Source organism: Xiphophorus hellerii, chromosome 16 (genome assembly GCF_003331165.1).
Source record: "Xiphophorus hellerii strain 12219 chromosome 16, Xiphophorus_hellerii-4.1, whole genome shotgun sequence".
Taxonomy (NCBI): domain Eukaryota; kingdom Metazoa; phylum Chordata; class Actinopteri; order Cyprinodontiformes; family Poeciliidae; genus Xiphophorus; species Xiphophorus hellerii.
This window is the reverse complement of record NC_045687.1, coordinates 24997892-25025681: the sequence shown is the minus strand read 5'-3', so window position 1 is coordinate 25025681 and position 27790 is coordinate 24997892. Positions and strand designations below refer to the sequence as shown.

The 27790-nt window shown below is 40.0% G+C and overlaps 1 protein-coding gene across 1 annotated transcript in view; it reads right to left on the bottom strand.

Annotated features, from left to right (window-relative positions):
* Positions 1-523: 523 nt before the first annotated feature.
* Positions 524-27790, bottom strand: part of igf2bp1 (insulin-like growth factor 2 mRNA binding protein 1) — a 45883-nt gene continuing 18616 nt past the window's right edge. Inside the window, exons 3-15 of the mRNA XM_032588509.1 lie at positions 17694-17742; positions 14928-14979; positions 13752-13815; positions 12482-12775; positions 11559-11693; positions 11343-11465; positions 10268-10403; positions 9713-9835; positions 8807-8923; positions 8168-8242; positions 7916-8047; positions 7668-7781; positions 524-6848 (exon numbers count right to left, since the gene is read on the bottom strand). Coding sequence (XP_032444400.1) covers positions 6693-6848; positions 7668-7781; positions 7916-8047; positions 8168-8242; positions 8807-8923; positions 9713-9835; positions 10268-10403; positions 11343-11465; positions 11559-11693; positions 12482-12775; positions 13752-13815; positions 14928-14979; positions 17694-17742 — 1570 coding nt within the window. The 3' untranslated portion in view covers positions 524-6692. The remainder of the gene's footprint in view (positions 6849-7667; positions 7782-7915; positions 8048-8167; positions 8243-8806; positions 8924-9712; positions 9836-10267; positions 10404-11342; positions 11466-11558; positions 11694-12481; positions 12776-13751; positions 13816-14927; positions 14980-17693; positions 17743-27790) is intronic.

The following is a 27790-nucleotide window of genomic DNA, read 5'->3' as shown; positions in this document are numbered from 1 at the left end:
CTTGAAGTTGCTGAGTATTTCATAAACCAATCAAGACCAGAATTCTGATCTTTTCCATCTTTTCCTACAGTCTCGAAGACCCTCTTAGTGGAGCTTGCGTGTCTTTCCTAAGTATGATTGAGTTTTGTTCAGATACTCCATTTTGCATCAAGAGTTCCATAACATACATACATGTTCTGTTTGTGGGAAAAGTAGTAAGAAGTAGTAAAACAGCTAGGGACAAAAATACTGAGACCAAAACACCAGCAGCAACATTTATGTGTTTCAGCCGACAGCCAGGCAAAAGCGGAGGAAGTATGGCTCGTGTTGAAGGTTTGACAGGAAAAGACACAGGAAGTAATGTGGCTGAATCTACCCAAACCAGCAGGGGGTTAACACTGTTTGGCTTCTTATGGTTGCCAAGGAGACCAGAATCTATTTCATACATCTTTTAAAGCTACTTTAACACTGATGACTACCACCATCTACATATGAATTTACCGCTGTTATGATCTGTGCAAACAAAAACACACACAAGGCAAACTAGATCCATTATCTCATCTTTTAATAACACATTCATATCTATGCTCTGTTTGTTTACAAGGAATTAAAATAAGTGTTGATGAGGAGTAAAGAAATCATTCAGGCAGAAGGTGAAAGTCCATATACTGTGAAGACCAAAATATCTTATGATAAAAGTGTATATCCATGACTCTGTGACTGCAGCGATTCAAATCCTTTAATTTCCTTTTCAAGGTCAAATGTAATTTTGATAAGTGTAGATGAATCCAACACAAATCAATAGTGAGACATCATCGCCCTCCTTTCACCAGCATCAACACAGTCAGCTTAGAAAACAGGTCCTTTTGCTTGTTTCAAATGAATCACGAGAAATGAGAATACATCATAGTTTGTGTAAAAGGTCCTTGCAGGGCGCTGAAACTTTTCACAGAGAGAAAGGAAATGCTAAATGCACCCAAACATAAGAGTTACAATCTGATGTCAGAAAAGGGAGAGAAAAATAGGAGTCAATCAAAATGAGGCAAAACATGAAGAGTTTCAAGTTACAAACAAGAAAGTTCATTGAAATAAAAAGGAATAGATGTGAACTGAGTAAAGAAATCTAATATATCTTGAGTTGGTGACGATGAGAATTAGGTTGTTTTTGTCTGTTTGATATCCCATCATATATTTCCTTCCAAATCAACTAAAAACAGAGAATGTAAATAAAGTTATCTTTGGAAGAAGTATAGGTTTCTTTTCCTTTAATAGACTATCCACTACAGTATATGGAGACGCCACTACCATGTTATTCATTCATCTATATTTCTCTTGAAAAATTTCTGTCTTCATTTCTTTTTAAGGGGTGTTATTTTGAAATCTTTTTTTTTCCAACAGAACATAACCTATTTTCTTTTTCCTAGGAGGTAGATTAACAAATTAATTACATGGTTTCCGGTGTCATTCCGGAGATGAATCCCAGAGAGGAGACATGTGGAGTGGGGCTGGAGGAAAACCGGGCTAACTTTAGCTCTTCTCATCTCTAATCCAGTTTAGGCAAAATTTGTGATTTCAATGGGCCTCCAGCAGTCAGCCTATGAAACACAAACAGGATCAAACAACACTTTGCTGTGATTGCTTGATGTTAGTCCAGTTAGGTTCTCCAGACTCTCACAGCGCCCCCTGACCTCTGGCACGCACTACTACACAAAATGTGTGCATTCTGGATTTCCTGTGCGCGTCTCCTTTAAATTTACTCTTTTCAGTTATAACTCTACCCGGAGAAGTACAATGTTAAAAACTGAAAAATGTAAATCAACAAGTGACAAATGTAATTGTGCTATAAAATATCGTGTCCTCCTTTCTGCTTGCATGTCCAGCTGTCTGAATACTCACTCCTGTCCATTTTAACCTTCAGAAAACGGACAATCTTCCAGCGGTGTTTGATCTTTTTTTATTTTGAGGTAGCATTGCTGGTTATGTGTTAAGAGGATCACGTTTCGTTATTTCCAGGTAACAGCATCCCTCCGCCGTGTTTGTCATTTTCCAGCTCGGAGCCGGATGTCGGGACGTTTCGCCACATTGGAGTTTTGTCAGTTCCTCTGAGTTCTGTTGGGGCAGACGCTCATACTGCGCTTTAAAGTGCAGCTTTAACGCACTACAACAAGCAAGAAGCTTCCAAGTCTGACTATCCAAGGTTCTACACTTAAAAGGGAACAAGAAAAGGTATTTTTATTCGTTTTTGTTTTTTGAGGTTTTTTTTCTTTTGTTATTTTGTTTTTTGCCAATTTATTGTGTATTTTACATTAATGCTGATCATGTCACTAATGTTTAGGTAATGTTTATATAAGTGTGCTGCCATTACACTGTTGTGGTTACAAGATGAATTTTTCACCATAATAAGTAGCATTAATACCCTTGGTGCAGAATCACTCCCTAAAGAGTATCCGCTATATTCTATGAATCCATGACAACACATGACTGCATCCAGCAACTAATCCAACGTGTCAACAGAGGCTTTTCTATTTTCTTCATCAGTTGTTCGTGAGACTTTAAAGAGTTGCTGATAAACACCAACATGTAGAGTGGAATTTCTCTGGTAAGGGATTCCTGGGAACTCTTTCCCATTGTAGCCAAAGACTTAGAATTTTGCAAATAAACATAGCTCCAAAAATTATGCTACAACAATAAAAATGAAAATATGACTTCTGTTATTTTCTCCCATTAGGCTTGCATAAAATCAGCAGATTGGATATTTTACAGAATATAAAAATGTAAGGCCAGCTTTATGCTACAGAAATGATCAGCAGTAATACAAAGTACTTCAGAATGGAAAGGGGCAAAACATGCACAATAAACTAAAATGAAGATTCAAACAGTATTGAAGACTTTAATACATATTTAATGTTAGCATTTGAAATTAATATTGAAGTATTTTTAAAGGTGACATCACACTAAACTCTGTCAATCTTATACAACAATAGATCAGTCTGGAATTAGCCCAGAAATGATCCAAAACTAGGTATTAAATGGCCGAGAGCAAATTAGAAGATAGTCCTTCTCACTACATTCTGACCTACAGAGGAGCTGCAGGCAGCACAGCGTGTGCTGGCTTTCAGTTTGATCCTAACAGCTGTTTTCTCTAATGTACAGAATTAAAAAATAAAATAAAACAATGAAGAGGAGTTCCGTTCCAAGATGAGACTCTGCTGTTTCATAGACATAACCTTTCCTTCAGGAACAGCTCAGAGATTATTTGCAGATATTCTCATTTTGCATTTTTGGACCGAGCCTCTACTGTGTGTCTGGCACAGTTAACATCCTGATACTTGTTAGTACTTCAGTATTTTTAGTAGCCGTTTTGTTAATAGATGTATGTATTCACGTAGAAGTTAAACTATTTTCAGATTTTCCAACCAAAAGAAAGTTTAAACATTGATTTTTTTTTTTTTTTAAAGTGGACTAAATAGAAAAATCAACAGGTCTTCAACAGAAGTGAGCAAAGCGAACACAATGGAGACCAGCGCAAGATAGGGCAAGGGACCCTGATGTTCCTGCCCGCTCCAAAAATTAAACATTATTCAGAAACTGAAGGAAATCAAATATTTCCTTTCCAAGAATACAAAAGAGAGGAGAAAGACTGAAGGTGATCATTCCATCTCTACTCTCTGTTGCACTTTTTTTCTTTTGCTATGTGGGCTGGGTGTTCTCAGTCGTTTTGGTAGTTTGTCGTCGTCAGCATATTTCATCAATTAGTGCAACGCTAAGTCCCTAGATGTTATGTCCAAATAAAGCTTGCTGTATTGTCTAAACTAAATAAAAACAAAATCCGTCAAATCTAACCAATCAAAAACCCTGCAGACTGAATAATAAATCCTAACTAATGTGTCTTGGCGGTTGTGAACAGAGCTCTATGGTTTGGAAGCGACACAGGGCAACCATGCCGAGCTGTGAAGTTCGGGCCTCTGGGCAAAAATGGAAGCATAGACATGACAGAAAAGGCTTTTCCCTGTTTGATGCTCAGGTTGCGGGGCAGCCAGCGCAGGCCGGCAGGCCGCTTCGTTCAGCACTGTGAGGACTTGAAAGGAGTTTTACGTTTGGCAGTGTCCTACGATGACTAGCATTATCTTTCTGTTCTCAACTGCTTTCCTTGTTGGGGTTTTTTTTTCTGAAATTTTCTCCAAAAATACAAAAGAATAACGATGACTGAACAGGTTTTAAGCTTTTTCGCAGCAGTATGGCTGCCATTTTGCTCCCATTTTCTCAGAAAGTTTTTAATTCTCTCCATCCTCGATGGGTTTTGCAGGTGGAGGGCCGTGGGTTCTCGTCCTACTTTTTTCAGCTTCTTGTGAACCCAACCACATTCCCTGACCAAAACAAATAATACAAAAAAAAAAAAAAATTTAAATTTTGAATACAAACTTACACATGCCTGCATTCACATACACATCCATGTAGCCAACAGGGAGCATCATGGTCAGTGCACAGGTAATAAATATTCACATTTAGAGACATCAAAGCCGCCTGCAGTGTAAGCATGAGCAGTCGGGCTCTATCTGGACCACAAGTATACAACTGATTGTAAAACCAAGTTCTTAAACTGCTGAGGGAGAAAACACAGCTCCTGCTTAGCGCTTCCTGATGATGTCAATAAGGCACCAGAGGAGGGTCCTTGAGGGTTCAAGGCAGGCACACTGACAAAGACTAGAGGCAGGGACTGGACTGGTCAGGGGGGATCTGTCTGTCTGGAGGAGGACATCCATAACGGTCAGCTAATGACCCACAGAGTGGTGCGTTTGGTCATCCTTGAGCCTATTAGGACCCTCCCCTTGAGGTAACACTGCTCCCCATTGGCCAGTTCTCCACTTCAGGCAGTGGCTGCTCCAATCACACTTCAGGTACACACATGGCATGTTTTCCCACCAAAGAAAGGCAAACTAGCTCAGCGTTGTGTACTGTACCAGCTCTCTGCTTAAAGAGAAAACAGCCTCTTTGTCATCCTGAATTCACTGATCTATCCATCCCCACCAAAAATAAAAAAACAGAAAAAAATAACCAAAGCAACAAGACAATAATTAAAAAAAAAATCTTTTTTCTTAAAAAAATAAAAAATATTCAGGACTATTAGCTCTTTTTTTCTATTTATATAAAACACCAGCAAGCGAAAAAAAGTTAGGAATACTGAGGTAATTTTACCCTGAGGTAGTTTTTTCTGTTTCATTTCTTCTCTGATCTGTTCTAATCTTGGTAAAAGCATCCATACTCCTGCCCCTCTTTATCATACACAGGCAGGATGTGGAGGCTCCGCCCACAGGCCTGTGGCAGGTTAGGGAGAGGAAACCAGGAAGCTGCTTCCGCTCAACTCAGACTTCCTCTACCGAGGTCCAGGTGGAGAGCAGCGGAAGACTTGACTTATTGCTTCCTGTGCCGTCAGAGCAGAAACAGAGACCCTGACCGGAGAGCCAGGCTGCTTCAGAGCGGTCGACCGCTCGCAGAGGGTCTCAGCAGAGGGTCTCAGACGCTCCTTGTCTGTCTGCCATTGCAGGACTTTCAGGTGCAGCAAACCCTCACAACTGACTCACTAGCTACAGTCCACTCAGCGGGGGCCGGGCTAACTCACATATCATATATATATAATATATAGAAAATATGCCGTTGACGTTGCGGGTGGCGGCCAGCGAGCACGGCTACTGGGGCTGTGAGCCGACCGCTGCATTAGAACTGCAGGACCAGCTCCGACTGCCGCCTCCTTACTGTCTCTTGCTGCGTCCTCCCACCAGCAGGGGGCGCCTGGAAACCCCCTCCCCTCTCGTCTTGCTGTAGACTACGGTATGCTACATCTCAAACAGGGGAGAGGGAAACATAAAGACAACCGCTCCTTTTTTCTTAAAAAACGTGGTTCAGACGCAGCATTTTTAACAATAACTTGAAGATTATATATTTACAACCTCATATTTTCTTCATTTTTTTTCATTCAGCTCCGGCTGCTTTTTAGAGAGCTGTTTAAAGAGCAGTGTTAGCATCTACGGCCCCCTCCTCAGGACCCCAGAGCTGGCCCACCTGCGCCCGCTGCAGCAGCTTCCAGACTCCCTCTCCCAGCTCCGCCTCACTGCATTCTTATCATAATAGCTCTGAATAAAACATTTCTATACATATATCTCTATGTTAAAAAACGCCCTTAAAATATCAGACTGACTGCAGATGTTTGGAGAGGTGTGTGGAGGAATGAAGCGTCGAAGCAGCTGCACACAGGCTAGTGGAGCTGAGACTCACACAGGTTTCACCAACTACACCAGCTCTCCATCACTTCATGGAGAGAACCGTCTGTCTGTCAATGAAAGCTATCGATCCAAAGTGTGTGAGAACTGCAGCGAGCCAGGAGCTTTGTGCAGCCACACCACGGCGCCTGAATCATCTCTCCATCTCTTCATCCTCTCATCCACACTCAGTCTCTCTTCTGGCCTGGCACTGGGTCTTTGTTTTCAAGTTTCTTTTTATCCCAATCATTTCATCTTTTGATTGAATTAATTTTAGGTTTTTCTCACTGAGGATGTTTCTCAGTGGCTATCAAGCGTACTTCCACCCTTCTTAGTATCTCTCCCTGTCTATTGCTGGGTCCGCGTTTTACTCTTCTGTATCCGTTCGTCTGTCCGTCTGCACGTGTCTGTCTGGCGTGTGGGGCGGGGAAGTCCCACAGCAATGTGAGGAGACCCTCACTTCCTGCGTGGCTGGTGGTCTTGAGTCAGGCCCTGTGTGGGGCTCCCCATCTCAGTGAAGCCCTGAGGGTGGGGTCCGGGGCCCATACCCATCCCACCTTTCTGGGACATTTTGACCTGCGTCAGGATGTCTCGGATCTTCCTTTGAGCCAGCTGGAAGTCAGGCAGAGGACCACAGAGTTGATCGGAATTAATCAAAAACTACATACAGACAAATTAAGCAACATTTTCAATTCAAAAACCCTTTTTGCTGCTCAGTTATTGAATAAATAGCCAAATGAGCCCACTAACAGAGATATTTATTGTTTTTAAACTGTTCTTCAACCATCAGATTGGTGCAGCTTTCCAGTGGTTCAGGAACTACTGAGCAGTCCTGGAACTTGTTAGGAAATGTGGTGTGTGGACGTCGACGTTAGCGTCTGTGCTGCTGCCACATCTTTAGCATCGAGATGCTATTTTAGGCTTGAACAGCTTCACTGACAGGCTAACTACTTTTAGCATAACTTGATCAGAGCAATAGTCTTGTTTTTGAAGCAAAAATTAAACCCCAGCGGGCTGAGAGAAGCCGGTTTGTCTTCCATTGATGTTATCTGCAGATTTCGCATGTCCATCAGATTTAAGGGTGAACCAGAAGCGAGCAAATATAAAAGTTCTGGCCAGAAATGTATTTAAAAAATTTGCAAGAAGCAATTAATTGCATTTAAAAAAATTTAATTTATTTAAAATCTATTAAATAAATTTATCAGAATTAATGCGTTAAAAGTCCCAGCCCTACTGAGAACATCATTAAACAAACCGCATAATTTCATCATTTTATTTGTAAAACAATGAATATCATTTTTCTTCCCCCTACACTGTACTGGTCAGTCATGTACAATATCATGGAAATACACTGAAGTTTGTTGTAAATTGGCAGAAGGTGAAACATGAAATGTGATGCGCCTCAGGCTAGCGACCCTACAGGGAACGTACCTGGCTGGCGTAGAAATGTCCATTAATCTTGACGATGACCTGATCGTTTTCATCAGGTGTCTGCTCTCTAGGGACCACCACCTCAGCTGCTGTCAGGTTCTGCAGCTCATTCACCTGCAAACACAACTCTCAGTTACTTCAAGAATGAGCAACAGTTGAATGTTAGTTTGTTTGATGGCAGAACAAACACTCTGGAGCTCAGACTAGGCTCAAATTAGGCCTGGAAGCACGAGGTTTCTGCTGCTTACCGTTTTTCCTCCTTTGCCGATGACCCTTCCTGCAGCAGCAGCAGCCATCTTGATGTGAGTTTCCAGTTTCACTTCCTCTTTAGGACCAAAAAAATTCTCCTCTTTCAGTTTGCCGTAGATTCTGCCCTGAGCCTATGGGTAAGAGAAAGAAAAGGAGATTAATAATCCTCAGCAGGAGACAACCCCAGTAATCTGTCGGTAATATAATCCAGTGTTGAATGGGATTCATGTCAATCAGCTGTTAATGTTCACCTTGAACTGAGCTTCTGGAGGTCCGGTCACAATCACCATCCTCATCTTAGAGTCTGGAGTTTCAGCTGGTGCGATCTGGGGAACAACACAGGAATATATTACTGTCTTCAAGGTGTCGGCTGCAGTAGAGGAACTGGAATTCTGTTGGTAGAAACTATTACTTTCATTTTTATTCAAACCTAAAATATATCAAAGTTTTTATTTCAGGAACAGCTTAATGTTGCTCAGCCTTGGCGAATAAACCAGAGAGCTACTGTGTTGAGCAGCGTTAACACTGATCCGTCCTGCCAGCAGCTGGTAGACTTCATCACATCACCGCTCCCAACAAACTCAATCAGTAACTTTACATCCCTGCTTTCATTTGCAGTTTTCTCATTTCAGATAACATCCCTGCTGTCACTTGCACATCCCTGTTTTTGCTTCTTGCAAATAGTCTTTTTTTATGTAGTTCTTGTACATTTTTCTTTTTGATTACTATACTTAACTGCACATTTCTTTTAAGCAGAGTTTCAATAACTCTACAGCATTATTTTTCTAATTTAAGTTTGAACCACATTCTCTTGTTTTTATCTTTTTGTGAATATGCATGACATTATAGAATATTTCCATTATTCTCTTCCATCTCCATGTTTAACAAACCTTAATCGAGGCTCCAGCGAAGCGGCTCAGCTGTTTGATGTGCTGTCCCTTCTTGCCAATAATAGCTCCCACTGCTTGTGCTGGGATGTATACATGAACAGTCTCCTGCTCTGGGGCCTGCACACAAAGTTCATATGTATGTAGGGTCAGGTTGGGCTTGTCGTTTGCTCCCTTTACTGATATGTATAAGATTTGCAGTGTTTTGGGTCTTCCATAGTTATCCAAATTCTATGATTTGCTCATCCAATTCAATCATTTTAAAACTTTTTGCATCAATATACAAACATGCCTTAAAGATTCATGACAAGAAATCTAAACAATAATATCACCATCATATTCTTTTAAATATGATCTTTTACACTTTGAAAATATTATCTTTTATGTAAACATTTGTTTAGTTTATAAAATTCTCCATTGTTGCTCCACTTTCAAGAAAGTTTGTCTGAGATCAGATAACATGAATGGAGTCTAGAGGGCGCCGTCTAGAGGTGAGTGCAGCATCCCAAAATAGAGGACACGATGAGAACATTTATTAGTCTCTAGTAGGAGAAATTTGTCTAGGAAGCAGGGGCAAAAAAAATGCAGTACAAAAATAAAAACAGCACACCCAAAAGGAACTATAGCCATAAATAAAAGCATAAAGCATTTAATGAACGTGACGAGTCATTGGAATAATTTGCCAAACAAGATTACATGTTCTAGTTATAAATGTTGGCACATTTGCTAAAAGATTGTATGTTAAATTATTAGATTGCACTCATTATTGATGAAGACAAAGAAATTGTCAAAATGCACTGTCTGTTGGTTTGTAGTTTGATTTGCTTGGTTTTAGTGAGATCTGAATAATGACTTATCACACATGTACGTAAGGAATTACAATTTTCCTTTGTACTCTGACTACATTACCCCAAAGGAGCCATAGGGGGTTCCTCCAACTGCATTTCCAGGCGGTGGGGGGGGCATGTTGGATGAAGGGGGGAAGAGACCCAGAGCCCCCAGGTTAAGTCCAGGGATCAGGTGAGTTTGTTGCTGTAGAGTAGAAGAATATCACAGGGACATTTAGAAGGTTGATCTTAGCTGACAACCTTGAAGATACAGTGATGATCTAAAAATCTAGTGTTGTAGATGTTCATTGATCTTTATGAAATATCAACTGCAGTTACTCAGTACTGTACTGACCAGGTAACACAAGCAAGGGTGCATAATCCCAATACATATAGATAAATGCTTGATGTGTCAGAATTGTACTGCTTTGACCTTTCCTCTTTTTACAGGAACATTTTTTTGAAGTTTGACCTGAGTATATAAAGGTCATTCCAACCTTTTCATCACACCTGCACTGCAGATTCTTCACATTATAATTGTTTAAAAAAGAAGTATAGACATATCCTTTGTAATCTGTCATTCAAAGGATAATATGCCTGGAGATAACAGCTTTGATGAGCATGTGTGTGCACTTACATTCATCGCTGCAATGTCATTCTCATAGGCCTCTCTGACCTTCTTCATAATCTCGACCTCAGCCTTACAGCAGGCCTCGATGGAGCCTTTCACTGTGATGGTTCTCTCTGGGTTGTACAGGGTCAGGTCCTGCAGACTGCACACATCAGCACATCCAGCGTGGTTACTCACACACACTGCGTTCGTTTGGAACGCAGCGCTTCAGCTTCCTGTTGCGTTAGTTTGCAGAACTGAGAGATAGTTTCACCTAACTAAGTAAGTCCAGGTCACAGATATTGTGAACATGCTTCAATGTTGCAAAATGTAAATCACTGCTCAGAATTATTTAGTGAAATGAAAGGTCAGTAATTATCTCAACTTTGAATAAGCCTGAAGACTGGGTTCTGACTGGACCATACTTCCAGATATTCCTGTTTATGTGAAGCAAGAAAGTCAGAACTCTATTCATAGAAAGAAGTGCCTACTTAAAGCTAATGCAGAGAGAGCTGCATAAATTGATAAATCAAGCTTGTGGCCTTCAGTCGCTTTAGACAGAGCGGGGGGTCAGATGAGGAAGACTAGTTCAGAAATCAAAGTCCAGGGTGCTAGCTTTACCGCTACGCTAACAACATAACATCTCATCAGAACACCTTCTGCCACATTCTGCTGTTTTCCCAACATGGCTGGTGAGAAACTGTTTGGATGTTGGTTTTTAACCTAAGCCTCCTTTAAATGTCTTCAGTTTGTTCTCTACCAAACCTCAGAGGCCTTCACAGAACAGTTTCCAGATTCCATTTACTAATGAGGGGAATTCTGAAGCCAATTTATTAAATGGTATCAGTGGAGAGCAAGCCGAATATTAATGGATGGAACAGTTTTGTTTGAAAAACTAAGTAAAAACTAGTTATTTTCCTTTGACTTTATACCAGTGTACTACTTAGTGCTGGTCTGTCACATTACATTCCAATAAAAATACTGTGAGGTTTGAGGCCGTAGTGTGACAAGACAAAAAAAAGTTTGAGTGTCAAAACTTATGCAAGACATTCTAAATACTGAAGCTAAATGTGTTGAGCTGGTCATAGTTAGCATGTCTTACGGTGAGATGGTTATCTTGGTGTCCGTGTCCTGCTCGACTTTTTTCAGGTTGCGTCCCTCCTTCCCAATGAGGCGGCCCACAAAGTTGTTGTGGGCCAGAACCTTGAGAGGAACCTCGTCAGCTCTGAAAAGCAAAATCCCTGCTCATCACACTGGGCCTCATGCAGCCTACGGTCAGACATCATGCTCTGCCATGCTGGATCTCTTTGACACGTACGTCTTGGTGTCTTTGGCCTCCTGGTGCATGATCTCCAGGATCATCCTGCAGGCGGCTGAGCAGCCCTCAGGAGTGGAGTGGATGCTGATTGGCTTCTCAGCAGCACCCGCATTTTCCTTGCGGTGAACATCGATCCTGTGGGGAAAAACAGTAAGCGTGTGGGTGTAATATAAATTAAAAGTTGGGATGAATTAATAATCTGTCTCGATATTGGAAAAAAAAAAATTAGAGATTGAATATTGGTGACAATGTGCACGATCCATAACGTTAGATCTATTCAGTCTAACTCTATGCTTTGTGCTCTGAGCAACGTCATGCTTTATTGTTTATTTTACATTATATTTACAATTCCTAATTGCACTTTATGAACCATTTCAAAGTTTTTTCACGTTGGACCGAGGTAGTCAGCCTGCTGTTTTTGTCAGTTTCAGTTTCTTTATTATTTAGTTTACATTGGCTGTATTATTCATAACTGCACTGACTGAACAAGTGAAAGTTGTTGTTTTTACATGTTTGACTAAGATTCTGAATCTATTTCTGCATTTATGCACATGTTTAAGAACAGAAATGTTTTAAGTCAATTCAGCTCTGTTGTTCTGTATCGGATCAGTATCGGCTGATATTAAATCTCAGATATCGGTACTGGAAGTGAAAAAAGTGGATTGGCACATCCGTAGTTGGTAACCCTCTGTTAATGACTAAAAAACCTACAATGGTCACTGAAATCAATTGAAACTGAATAAAAAGTAATTAAATAATAAATTAAAAAAACAATTTCAAAACTGAAAGTTGACCAATGAAAATCAGACACTGCTTTTGAATTGTGGTTCAACAGAATCTTAAAAAAAAATGATACTAAAGAAGCAGACGCATCACACAGTGTTTCCCTTCCAGCAGGTCCCTCTCTCTTCATGATCACCCACTTGCTTTGCGTCTGCTTGGTGATGTTGCGAATGGTGGCTCCCTCTTTGCCGATGATGGCTCCCACGTACTGCGTGGGGACCAGCAGTCTGAGGGGGATGTCAGCGTGTGGAGGCTTAGGGGGCATTCCGGAGCTGGGGGACCCCCCACGGAGTCCACCACGGGGCCCGTAACCAGGACGACGGCCGTTTTCAGTTCCACGTTGACCCCCCTCCATGTCAGAGGTCTCATCAGGGATGTAGGAGACACGCAGGGCGTTGCTCTCCAACTGGTACCCGTTCAGCTTCTGGATGGCTCTGATGGCAAACAACAGATCAACACCTGACTGCAGATCCATTTAAAGAGAAACAGGTTTGACATTTTAACAAAGATGTCTTTCAATTGGCATTTACAAATTTGGCTGCTTTCTATTTCATACAAATTCACAGCAATGCCTATGTGTTACAGTATGTTTCAGTAAAATATAAAGTGCTAGCAGAAATAATCATTTTTAAAATCCAGGCAGATTTCAGAGCACTAAAATTCTTCTCACATATAAAGCTCATAGCGACTGTGTTCCATCAAGTCACAGCAGTCATACAGTGCTCGCCACTTCATGATTCCTTTTCTTTGTATGTTTTTCGGACAGAAATGTAGCGGACCAAACAAATGTAAATACTAGTCCAAAATAAAACAATGAAATGAATTCTTAATATCTAATTTATTTATGGCTCTGTGTGAAAAAGCGATTGTCCCCTATACCTGAAATCTACTGAGTTGGGCTTACACTGATTTATACAAACCAATACTTTTGCATCGTTTTTGTTTTATATATTTTGGAGTCTGTGCTTCATTCCTTCTCCAGGCACAGCTAACATCTGGTTTAGAACATCTGTACCAAAACACATGGTTGTTTAGTAGTGAGCAAATTCAGAGGAAGTCTTGAAAATCTCAACTATAGCTGGAGATGAGGCTTAAAGCTAAATTATCATCACTTAAATTGAACTGCAGCAGAACTTGATCATATGGGGAAAAGTTCAACATAAAATGGCCACTAGGTGGCAGACACACACCATAAAAAATGGATGGAACTCTCAAAAAAGTTGTATGAAGGCCTTCTTTGATTTACGGACACACAGGCCTATTAATAAATGGAAACAAAGCCCTATGATTATCTGACTATGACAAGTTACACAGATCTCCAGATTGTTTCCTTTGGTATATTTATTTAATATGCTGTGCATTTTCAAAAAATTTAATTAAAAAAAACAAAAACAAATTGGAGTAACTTACTGCCTTGCATGTTCCCGGGATGCATATGTAACGTTAACCACTGCAGTCTCACTGTCTGTGTTGACTGGAACAAAGCAAACAGGAAATGCACAAAGTTGAGTGAGAATCAGCCTGATGCAGAGCTGCTGTGAGGAGCCTGGCTTCACCTGCAGCTTTATATGAAAAATCTCAGGAATGATTAAAGGTAATGAAAGATTTTTCAGTGAGGAACAATTCATACGAGCACAAAACTTAACAATCAGAACCAACTTATCCTGAACACCTAATAGGCACACATGAACCACATCTACAGCCTCTATTCAGACACTACGGGAAACTGAAAGCACAGTACTGCAAAGAGTTGGTTTAAAAAACCTGATAAATGATAACCACTCTATGCAGAGCTAACATTACTGACAAAATGCATGAGATTCCCCCTGGTTAGCCACAAGGCCTGCTCTTCAAGTTAGAAAAGAATCAGTTATGGAAGGATTTACATGAGTTTGTGTTTATTTTACTAATGAATCATTAAATCTCAGACAAAGTGAAATTGCAGGTATAAGCTTTTAGAGATCTCAAACACACAAGGTGGAGTTGGGTAAGTACAACCCGACATGTTTACACACTTTAAAGCAGAGAAGATGGCGAAATAAGAACAAAGCTAACTTCACCCGATGCTGAAGGTAACGGAGCAGAACTGAAACGGTTAATATGATTAAATATGATTAAATAATCGCCAACTAATTTAGTAATCGATTAATCATTAACTAGAGCACAGAGACTCATAAAAGGCAATTTTTTGAATGAACATATTCAGAGAAGAAATTAAACCAAAAAATATATAATACATGTTACATTTAAGGCAATAAAAGTCTTTGTAAATCTGTTCTATCCAATTGTCAAATGGAATGTTTTTTATGTTAAAAAATGAATGAATTAATTAATTAAAACAGCTCCTATTAACACCTTTTGCTGTTGCATTTTAGGCAATAAATTGTTTTATTATTTAAAAGAGGAAATAAATGATTTATTTGTATTTTATGTACTTCAAATATTGCACAAAATAAGCTTCAACAGTTAAATGAAGAATCTGCAGAATGTGCCACTTTTTTTGATTAATCAAATAACTGTCAGAAAAATTTAAATAGTAATGGATTACTAAAATAATCATTAGCTGCAGGTCTATGTCAGACTCACCTTGCTCACAGTTTTCAACGGTTCCACACTGAGCCAACAGACCATCCAGCACCTGACGACACACACACACACACACACACACACACACACACACACACACACACACACACAGACAAATATCAAGCCAAATAGATAACTGACACAAATGTATACATTTATTTATAAATTATTCATTCATATTTACACATTTTTCTCATCTTCTCAAACTCCTGCCCTATTTTAGGGCAATTCTTTTGCCCATAAGCAAATTAAGACTGGCTTCAAACTAACAAACGTTTAACTACTCTCAGGATTTTTACCATTTAAATATATGTTTAATTATTTAAAACTTCATTATAATACAAAAAAAGAAAAGAGAGAAAACAAGGACAAAATATTTTTCATGAAATAAATAGTTGGGGTACATACATACGTCTGGTAGTGAGTGGAGACTTTCACTTTTTCCGCTTATTTTCTGAAATCAATTTCTAAAACTTCAGACTTTCTAAAGATTTGGCTCCATAACGGCACAAATAGAACAATTAATTTATTTATCAGCCATCAATGATTTTTTTTTCTTCTATATGAAATATTAACATGACAGAATAAATTGCTACATGCTGCAATTAGATGGAAACAAAGAGAAGTCAATAGAAGTTAATGGAGAATTGTTGGCTATTGAAGGTCCAAAAAAAGCTTCTGGTTCTACATAAACATACTGATGGAATAAATCAGATTTATTACTAATCTTTGATATATTCAAGACAATAATCACTATTTATTTTGTGTGAATTAACAACCTTTTCTGGGGGATTTCTTTGTATTTTTTGGCAATGAGCAATAAACATTTAGGTTAAAATTGTTTGGTAGTTTTCACCAAGTCTTTAGTTGTTTAATTTATTTATGAAAAAGTCAGAAAAAGAATATGTATTATGTTGTAAAAAGTAGAGTTCCTGCAAATATTCATACCACAGGTTTTAGATCTTCAACAATATGTTAAGCCAGTTGTAATAAGCAATAAATCAATTAATTGCATGATAAATTAAAACAAATGTAATAATTTCCATTTGCATGATTTATTGTTTTTCTTTCTCTCTTTCCACCAAAAACCGGATGATTTAAGTCTTCAGTCTTCTGCATTGGTTTCAATTAAATCATTTTTTGAAGGACAATTTTGTTTACAGAGATTTCATAATTCATTTTATTTTTATCGTTTCCGTTTAGTTTATTTAGGATATTTAATATGTCTTGTTAAATCCAGTACTAAATGTTCATTAGAATTTGAAGTTTACTAATCCTTCTTGCGTTAATATGTCGTTACATTTAGATTACTTAAAAATTGTCTCAAAACAACAATAGTGTTGTTTACCGAAACAACTTCTGGGACGATTTATCATCCAGTAAATGTTGTTATTGTGACAAAAATACAAAAGGTTAAGAACTGTGCCAACAATGCAACAAACGTACAAACTCAGTATTACTCAGTAATGATTGAGGCAAGTTGTTGCAGTGAGAAAAGCAATATTATAAATAGTGTCACAAACCGCTTGCAGCCAGCGGTCATCGACAGAATAAACGCAGGCTGCTGTTCAGCCGACATTTACAGGAACGATTCTTAGATGAAGACGTTTCTAAAGAAAACCCTTCCCGGGGTCCACATCATAAAAAAAATAGAGATTTATTACAGAAACAGTTACACATACTCAACATAACAGTAGTAACACACTACTAATTTGTAAAGGCACAATTATAGCACCTTATGTAATAAAATAACTAAGCAGGGCTCTTTTAAAAGTTCAAACAGACTGATGTCCAGCATTCTTGCTGCATGGTGGAAAAAGCAAAACAACCTTTTATAGAATGTCTTGTATTAAAATTGTGTCAAATATGAATAAATAAAAGTTGATTACATAAAACATTTGGTATCTTACATACTTAAAAATTTTTTAAAAAAAAATTTTTATTTTAAAAAAGGGCAATTTATTTTTACCAAGGTCCAACCTAATAACTATGCATATTGATAATATTTGTGTAAATGGAATAATTCAGTGCAATGCCATACGTTGGACTAATTGTAGTTTAGTTAAATGTTTTCGGACCACAGCATGGGGCAACACCAAGTTACACAAGACACCTATCTTAATGATTTGAGGCGTTTGATTTAAAGGTATATGACTGAAACATCTTTTTATAGCAACTAGTTGCTGTAAAAAGATGTAAAAACATCACTGTAACAGAGCTTCCAACAAAGCGTTTGGACTGGGGGACAAAGCTGAGACACCCAGAGAAACACCCACCCCTGCCTGGGGCAGAACATGCAGCCTGCATGCAGCAGAGCAAGAAGCAGGGCAGCAGGGTGAATCTGGATGGAAAATGTCTGACACAGGATTCATCTCTGCAGCAAACTGCCCAAAACATTCTGTTACATAACAGGTGAAAAACTCTGGTTTCAAAAAATATACAAATCATAAAGGTACCTGATAATATAGAATAAGAGGTTTGTATTTGCTTCTGCATCATATTCCGTTTGGAACTTTTTCATTTCATTTCATTTATCAAACCTATTTTTTATTATTTTATTCATTCATTGGTTTTTTTTTTTTTTTCCTCAACTAAATCGGGGGGAAAACTCCTGGAATTTAACATCTTTAGATTTGACTCTCTTGGCCGAGCCAGACAGGCTGCAGCCAGACTGGATTCAAACCAGAGGAGCGATAAGATGAGGGCGGTTGGCAGTGTGAGTGCAGAGGTCAGACCCAGTGTGTTTATGACGAAACAGGAACTAACCTCCCACTGGAGGTGAGGTGGAATGTTTCTGATCTGCAGTTTTCTGGTCCTGTGGGCAGAAGAAAAACAGACATGAGAAACCAACAGAGAAACAACATGATGAGCAGAGAAAAGGTGCAAAGTCAAGTTAGACTTTAACTGAATAATGTAATAAAAGATATCCAAACTCTAAATCAAATGTATTTCTGAACATTTCCTCTGCTGGTCTGACAGTGATTCATGCAGAACACCAGCTCTGTGCATAACAACCCAACTCAGCCACTGTGTTGCAAATGAAGTGGACTCATCACTGCTGGCCGCTAACTTTAATGGGAGGATCACCAGAACCGATAGAAAGTTGGTGACAGAGCACATACTCCAAGGCCTGTGGTTTTCTTATCAGTCTGTCTTCTTATCCAGCCCATTCTTGGGCTGTTTCCATGGTTTCAGCCTATGGTATAAGCTGTGAGTCAGCAGGTGGTAATGGTAGGGGTCAAACAAGTTCTTTGATGGTGACCAGGGCACTGATGGCTTCCAGTGGCATGGGGGGAGGATGAAGAGTGTTCAGGTGCTGATAAGACCAATGTTCCATGTGCATAGTTTTAATAAATGTGGCAGTGGCTCTGACTCTCTGTGCTTTGTCCAGGTTTGGTGGTAAGGCCATGACAGAGCCAAGAATCAAAATGATGACAGATCTTCCCATTGGGGCTGCCAGGTATCTGAGGGACACAAAGACGATATCCATGGTAACGCCTCCTGGGAGTTTAGCGTTCGGGTGGGGGAGTGTTCTGGTATGAGTGGGGGTGGCCATTTAAACCTATTGATGCTCAGCTGGGTGCAGGCAGTGACTGTTGTGGATGGATGTGGATGGTACAGATGGATCATACAACTGATCCATACATTGAAGCTTTTTACAAGAGTGAATGCAAAACACTGAAACAGTTCCAGAGCAACATTACAAACTCCTGCTATGCTATTTTAAATGACTTCTTTTAGTTTTTTTGTTCAGAAATGTTCATTTAATGGAGGAAACATCAGAGTGAAAGGATCAGCGATGAAGCTGCTGAACGGGAAATAACAGCAACTTGTCCACATAGGCGTGCTACAGGATGAGATAAGGCTGTGACATTAGGTTTAGAGTTGGTTCTTGAACACATTCATTTTGATTGTCTAATTACAATTAATTAATTAATTTTAACGCAATTAGTCTCTCTTTAAAAAAAAAAAAAAAAGAACATACAAGAATCCTGAGCCAGAACCATTGTGCCTATTGGACTTAGCAATTTAACGCCTTGAAACTGAACCTCTGTCTCTTTAAGAAGCTCCTGCTCTTTTCGACACGCCGCCTCACAACAATGTTTCTCCATTTTAGCCTTTAACGTTTCTACAAACACTGAACTGAGAAGTCATTTGTATGATGAGCTCAGCAGACTCCAGTCTAGCAGGTGTTTGCTAATTGCTGCTGCCACTAGTCTGAAGGAGCTGAGTGGGGAAGGTGAAAGGGAAGGGTGCTGTGTGGGGTGGAAGCTCAGCTGGAATCTGCAGCTCCAAGGAGGAGCTCCATGAGAGCAAGAGCCCCAATGGTTGCCATGGAAGATTGAAGGATTTCTCAAACATACATGAAAGGATCAACATAACAGTTCAGGTAAAATAAAATCATGTTTTTTTTAGTTGCATTAGAACCTTCCACCAGATGAGCATGCGTCTTCAGCAGAGTGAAACATTTATGCTCCATGTGTCAGGAGGAGCATTCAGCTCCAGCTTCTCATGACACAAAGAACCGGTGATGAAAGGAACAAAACAGAGAGAACACAGAGAAGAAAAAGTAGAAAAGGCTTTGGTTTAAAGGTCAAGGGTCACAGCTCTTCAGACAGGGGTGGGCAGTGATAGGGGGGCCGGGCGTAATAAGACCACTGGCTAAAGAAAGATATGGAAAATCTTTCACCTCTGTCTAAGCTGGAACCAACATCAGTTGGGTGATCTGATCACAAGCAGGCAGCAATAAATACAGCTGAGAAAACTATCAAGATGGTGGAGGATTCTGGGGGGCGGGGCTTATCTGTACCAGTTCATCAGTCCAACAGCAAAGTGACCTGACACACAACAAAGACCACCCACCCACCCACCCAGAGGTGCTGATTGGACTTTGGAAAGGACTATGTGAGACAATATTTTTCAACTTATTGATGCTCTATTATGGTTGAGACGAAACACTGGAACCAGAACCAGTGGAGCCATAAAAATAGTTGTTACTATACAGAGAGAAAACCAACATCAGCATAATAAACATGTAAAAAAAGGGCTGCTGCTGCTTTAACAGCAGCAGCAGAACAACATTACGCTCAGCAGAGTTACAGAGCTGATAGGTCCGACCATCCAACAGCTTCAGGGTGGGCGGGATCTCTCATGATGCTCTGTCCTCCAATTGGATCTGGTAGATATCTGAAGGGGCCAATAAGCTGCAGTCACTGGTTCCCCCTGCACCTCCCCTCCACCCCATGTTTCTCCACTGCCAGTAACACTAGTAACACTCTAACACTCGGCGCCACACCCCTGCAGGAGGAGCCAGCATGCTGGAGCCTGACCACACCTTCTGCCAACACCCTGAAAACAGCTGCTGGGGCTGCTGCAGGCAGAAGCTGTTGTCCTGTTGGAGACGGGAATCCCAATTCATCTGAAGCTGGTGACTACTTCTACTGGAGATACTGAGCCAATTCTTCAGAAGGTCAAAGTACTGAAAAGATAATAAATCAGTTTCTTAAAGTGATATGTGGTGACTCAGACCCATAACTAACCAGAACAGTTTTACTTTAACAATGAATTAAAAATTAAAGGGCTGCACTTTTCATTTCAGAGAGGATCAGTTTTCATCTGCCGGACCACAACTCTGCATCCTGCAGGTCTGGGGCCAAAAGTGGCTCTGTGGCTCTCTTCACTTATTCAAATATTGCACTTTTTCTGGTTTCATTCTCTAGTTTTGTGCCTCCATGAAAAACCCTCCGGCCGCCGTCTAGGAGTGGCCCTGGTGCAGATCACATGTCAATACCAGATCTCACCCGGACTGACGACACTGTCCAGACCTGGTGCCAGCACCCTGCTGACCCCGTCACAAGCTGCTTTCAAGATGTGTAAAACTGGTATGCCATTGAAGCAAATAAACATGGAATCCCATCATGTCATGTTATGTCATAGTCATTCATCTGCCAAAAAACAAAACGGATCACCTATTACATGTGCTGAACTTTTTTGTTCAGCTTGTTTGCTTATTTTGTCTGCTTTCCAACCTCCTTCGTCAATTTCTTATCTCAGTCGCTCCTGTTCATTCCGTTTTTACAGACATCGTCAGATTTGCAATAATAGCAAGACTTCTATTTCTAGAAAGAAGGGGAGTGACAAACATCCCAGCAACAGCCCCACTGTGTGTGTGCAGTACTGTTGGCACAAGTCATGTCAGGAACTACTCTTTGATTCAAGCCAGTTATCACTCACACCGCTCGGAACCTTTTCCAGATGTGCTCTGTAAATTACAAACATGTATTTATGGCCTGAGAGATCAGATCAGAATGAATAGACGGTCTGGGTCGTGGTTTATAATGTGGCATCCCATTATGCTGCAATTAACACAGTAGGATAAACCAGAACAATTTTAGTCCAAATAAACACATCCTCAATATTTGAAGAACACATTCAGCTCACCACTTTTAAGTGTTAAATTAGCCTTTTAGGACAAAATTCAACATTTTATTCCAGGCTGGAACTTCATAGAGGAGTTTGTCCAACACAGTCGATGCGCTTCCAGCTCAAACTTTCTCCAAAACACGTCCAGTTGCCCCACCTACCAACAGTAGAGAGACTCCTTCATCAATTTTGAAATAAGAATATTTGTCTCTGTAATCCACCCCATCGGTTTCCTTATGCGACTGTGTGGCGTTCTCACATGTTTCATTCTGAGTTGTAACTCAGTCTGGGCAGGAAAGGTGTTAACATGAGAGTCCACAGAAAGAACCAGGGAGCTCATTCAGACAACATGCCGACAAGTTCATCTGCCGTCATTACCACACCAAACAATTAGAACACAGTTTGCTCTCAAATGTCCCCTGGTAGAAAGCAGGAGCCGGGGCCCGACACAAAAGCACAGAAGTGCAGGGGCTTAATATTTTATAAGAGCTATCTAAGCAGCATAAAAATGAAAGATGAATATTTTATTGCTATAGCTGCAGAGCAAGGAGACAGAGGAAACTAAACACAGGCTAACATGTATGCTAGCTGTGCTGCCATCTTAACAACCATTCAGTAACGCTCCATCTAGTCTAGTCAAAGTAAAAGAAAGCAAATATAGCCTCTCAGTTGGTCCTTAGAAGGTTTTCAAAATGTGAAAATGGAATACTGGATGTATCACATGCCAGATCAGCATAAATGTAACATTTCACACAGATTCCTAAAAAATAGAAAGAATAAACAACTATACCACGTTGCAAACTTCAGCGTTGTTTGTATGGCAATGGCAGACAGAAGAATCAACCAAGTTCACCGTAAGGTCAGACATTTAACCCGGAGCGCTGCATGGACGCCACACGCCTCGGTAAACGTGTTCAAACATAAAGTTCAGCACAGGACAAAACAAACAAGTTTGAAACGTTTGAAAACCTCAGAACAAAACATTACAGCTTACATTAGTCAGGACTCATCTGGAAAAACCACAAGACTTCTGAAAAAATATATGTTTTAACAGCCAATTTTATGAATTATTTTTAATCCAAAACAGAACTTTGCATTGTTTTAAAATAAATAAAGATCTGAACATCCCTACATCTGATTTTAAGACCTGCTAAAGCTGTGAAGGGAAGTAAACTAAATTAATTACAATTAGATTTTTAAAAGGTGATGTCTGCTACGTGATTAAATACATTTCTGTAAAAACATAACCACTCCATATGTAGAGGGTTAAATCTTTATCATTTCTGTTCTGCAGGCTGTTTGCTTGTTGTGTCTGTTTTCCAACCCTCTTTGTCACTTTCTGATCTCTGTCGCTCCTGTTCATTCCTTTTTAGGGGTTTTCCCTGTTAGCTAAAAATGGATTTAATTAGAAGATTTTTAAACAGAAAAATGATTCGAGTTGGTCGGACAAACAAAGAGTTGAGAAAGCGGGAGTCTGTCTGACTTCTTATGGACATGAGGTGTGTTTTAACGTTGGACATGCAAGGGTTCAGCTATGAAACGTCAAAAAACAACACCCCAAAACACGTTCATTTTTATAACTCTTGGTATAAAAATATGATTAAATGCTGCCGTTAATCAAAAAATGATCTGCAACTGTCACTTTTTTTCTTTCATTAAATCCAAATTATGAGAAAAAATGGAATTTAGACAGGGTGAGAATCATGGTGAAGACAGAGAGACCTCAGGTCTGGAATTCATTAAGGCCAAAGGAGAGGTGGGGGTGCCATGGGTCAAAGTTCAGGTTGTGTTCACCACCACCACCCTCCCCCTGCTGCACGCCTCCATTTTAAGGAGCGTCTCCATTTTGAAAGGGGGCGCCTGACTCCGCATCATTACATCAAGCAGTCAAAGCAGCAACTTTAGTCCCAGTTTCAGTAAATAACACAACCTAATTGTCAACTCCAAGTTGAGTCTGTAAGACTTTTGTTATGAACTAAAACAACAGATTGGGAGGAAACTACAAAGCCTCGTGGCTCAAATCTGCCCAAGACGCACGTGCAACGCTGAACGAGCCTGTGACGTCGAGGTGTGATGTGGTCAGAGTATTTTCTAAAGACTAAGAAGCCAAAGAATAAATGAAATGATCAACTCGTGAAAACCAGCACCTGGTAGCCCTTACGCCTCCTCCCTTTCCTCTCGCCATTTTGCGCTCATGAAGGCGCGCGGACACGACTGAGTAACAGCAGAGCCACAGGAAGCCATGTTAGTGGACAGAAGGCTCCTCAACACGAAGCCCAGGTGGAATGAGTGGGGATGGGACCGGCTGTATGCACCACTACTCTGTGAGAAGGTCACAGGCCGGGTCACGAGCCTTGAACCGAACCAGGATCCTAACTACATATTTTTTACTCATTTAGAACATCAATAACTAACAAAACCATATGTTGAAAAATCCCAGTAACGATGCGGACGAAGAGCGAAAGGTAAGAAAGCGAAAATCTGCTGAAATTCAACACCGCCTCCCTTCTCCTCCCGCCCGGCTCTTGTTCGCACACGGGATACATACATGTGGGAGCCAGCAAACCGCCATCTTGAGCAGGCAACGCCCATTACTACAAGAGTGGACTGTCACGTGACTTGGAGAATTCACCAGAAAAGGCACGAAGCGCCTGCGAAGGAGGCGGAAACGCGCACATGCTAAACTACATGAACAATGGGGCCATACATGTGAGACTGTTGGAGCTGATCTCCTCACAGAGGGACAGAAAACCTGCCCAGAGGTCGATCTGATAGCTTCACATGCACTGACTGGGGGAAACGCAAAATCAAGCTTACTGGATCTACAGGGATTATAAACAGAATCTAGAAGAAATGTAGGTACAATGAGATCTGTGGTGTGGAAAAGAAACTCGCAACTACCCGTCCCGTCCAAAATCAATAAATGAAATACACGCTGTAAGCGCTGGTAGAGCTTACTGCAGTTTGAAATTAAAGCAATAGTTTCACACAGTTCCAGTATAAAACAGGTTCACTTGAAGCAGCAACGCCTTTAGGCCTAACGTGTTGGAAACGCCTCTTGTCCATCATCTCCTCTCGACCCGCGGCTCTGAATACCTGCCGCTGTCCGCGCGCACAGTGAACAGCACGAGCGCGCCTCCCCATTCACAAAGAGCGCCAAAACGAAACGACGTCTTAATGTGGTTGCTTGAACTGTTTGTTTTTTTTTTCCTCTCAGAATTAAAACTCTCAATGTTCCCCGGAAGTAGAACCTCGATGATCCACCAGACAGGAACAGATCCTGGAGAAGATTTGAAGTCATTTAGGAGAAGTTTTGTTTTTGGAATCCAGCCAAGAAAAATATGAGACGTCAGTGAAACAGGAAATATTATCCCAAAGTATAGAAATACACGACTGTCGATTTTTCATTGTCTCTTTTTAAAAATCAACCGTGTCACAGGAAGGTTACTACATACAGCGTTTATAGGTCAATGTTGGAAAGTTTCTCTTTAATAAGTCCTGGCCCTATAACACAACAAAACAAAAAATATATAAGTATTTGTAAAATAAAGCAACAGGGTTGTTTCTTTAAGGAGAATTGTCTCACGTTACTTTAAGATACCATTTAAAAATAGGTTTAAATTGAACTAAATTCAATATGAAAAAGAAAATCCTCAAAACTTCTTAAGTTTGATTGTTTTGCACTTAAACATGTCAAAGTCCAACAAACAGAAAAAGCCAGAAGATTAAGAAGAAAAAATTCTTTTAAAAATAAGATGGAACTGATTTGATTAAAACTATCTTTGATAAAACATAGAGAGAGGAAACAAACCTTGTCAATTAAAAATAGTTTTGGAAACTAAAATAACTAAAAACCAAGTTTGGTTTTTCAAAAGGCAAAATTCAGAATAATGCAAATCTGTATTAAGTTCCACAATAAATTGCAATTATAACAATTTTGCTTAATGATTCGTCCACTCACCTTAAAAGCAACTTCCTAATGTTTACAAACATCTAAGAAATATTATTGAAGCAGACAAAAAAATTAAATGCTTTTGCAGGCAAAACCAGAATCTTTTCATCATTTTTTTGCCCCCTTATTTTGACCAAAAACTTTATAACGTATCTATAAATAACTTAGGTAGAAGGAAAAATCTATTTGATGTGTTTTTCATTTAACAGTATTTTACTTCAGACACTCTGTTTTGTAACAGTATTCCATAAAGTTATGGAATATGAAATGCATTTTCAGAAAAAGGGTTTTTCACTTTATTTTCTTTTAACATTAATGTTAATCATCATTTTGGCATCACTTGTTTGCAAGAGTAAGATTCTAGGACAAATTTATTAATATTTCTTTAATATTAAAAGAAAAAGAATTTCAACTGAGCAGACTGTTAACATTGGTTTAATTATATAACAATAACAATTTTTAAGTGGTTAGTAAAATGTCTCTAAATATCCTAATAATTAATTATATGTCAAATATATATATTACAAGGTGAACTATAGTTGATTTTTCAGAACAATTAATCAGAAATTAGTCATAATCCATATTTAAAGATCTTTTATGGGGTCTTTTACCCCTCAACATTTTTTCGTTTTTTTTTTCATCTGACTCTTTGTTTGGTCGCATCAGGCTGAAATGGAGACCCTGCCACCTCGGAACCAACCGGGCTGAAGGAAGAACAGAGCTCCTGCTGCGTAAAAGCAGCGGACGAGTCAGAGCAACCCCCGCTTTGTTGTGAGTCTGTGAGAAAAGGGGCGGGGCCAACAGCAGCCAATCGAGAAGCAGCACGGAGAGGGGCCCGTCTTCAGTCCACACATTTCAGTGCCTCGCCTCCCTGGATCTCGTGAAGCTATTGCAGGTTCGGCCAGCAGAGGGCGAACTGAGTCTCCGAGCTCCACACCGGCTGCTGAGCCTTCAGCATATCAAACCTCTGCAGTGTTAAATCCTTCAGCTCTGGGCCTCAGCTTCTACCGGGCAGGAAATGCGACTCTACAGTAGATTTAATTAGATATGTTTGTTTAAAAAAAATAAGGTTAAAGAGTCTAAATTCTTATATTTTTTTTCTGTGTGTCACTGCAGGAGCAAAGGATCAGCTAAAGGATGGTATCTCTGCATTCTATCAACCCAACCTTTAGAGCATTGTCTCATTCTTGTTGTTCAGTGCTTTTTCATTCTACCCTCCTCCCCCCAGTTTAGATTCACAGTTATTTGATCAAAAATATATAAAACATTGATCAAAGACATATCTATACTACTCATCAGATATGATGAGAGCTTGTTTACATTAAATAAGCTCAAAAGAAATAAGATTAAAACGAGCTTAAAAGAATCTGAGGAGTTTTCTGAGCATTCATGACGTAAAAGTTTTCTATCAAACTTGTGGATGCTGCAAACACAATGATCAGCTCCCGGACCATGATGCACAGCGTAAAATACCTAAAAAATAATAATAAATAATATAGTCAAAGAGGACTGCTGTAAATAAAACTGAGTGTAGCAGTGGTTTATGTTTCTGCCCACCAGAGGGGATTCCTCTTTCCTTCACATGGACACAAAGCTCTTTATGTTTACTAATGAATTCATTTTGCACGTTTGTGACGTTTATTCAGGACGGAGGTTTGAGGAAAAACGTTAGACTAAATTAACGCGAACCACACAGCAACAGTAACTAACAGCTCAGCTGACATTCACTCATTTTCAGACAGATTATACTCTAAAATAATAAACTAAAAATGCAGATAATGACTTAATACAATTCTGTCATAAGCAGGAGAGTTGTTAATCTATAAGAAGTTTCAAAGATTTGAGTACTAAAAGTATTGTGCTCAGGTCACCTTATTTACAATTACATTTAGTTTTTTGTTTTAGGAGAATTAAAGGCGACATTTTACTCAGTCAGTCACGTTCCGAGTTGATTCAGTTCTCAGTTTATTAACTGACTGGATCATCTCAGTGGTTTTGTTCTGACCTGGAAGGAGATTTTCAGCAACAAGTGGGGTCAGAACGACAGGCTGTGAAGGCCTTTTCCGTTAGGATAATTGGGCCTTCGTTTCCCCAGGGGTCGGCCCGACTGCTCCAGCTAACCGACCTCCATCAGCCCTGAAGGAGCCGCCCCACACCGCTCCACCACATTCTGAACAGGGTGAATAATTTGCTGGGTTGCAAAGACAACAAGCTCCTCTGAGTTTTCTGGAAGAATCTCACTCAGCATAACAATATATACTGCTGCTGCTCCTCCTCCTCCCTAGGAACACACACCTCCCTGCCATGTGAGCCAGGCCTGTAGCTGTGATACGGCACACCCCCACTCGCCCACGCCCACTCAGGGGGAGGGAGCTGTGACACACATCTTTGCTGGGGGAGGGGATTCCTTCTCTCTGGATCTTGCTTCCTCTCTTAGCAGCTCATACATGTCTGCACACAGCGTGTGTATGAGTGAGTGTGCGTGCAG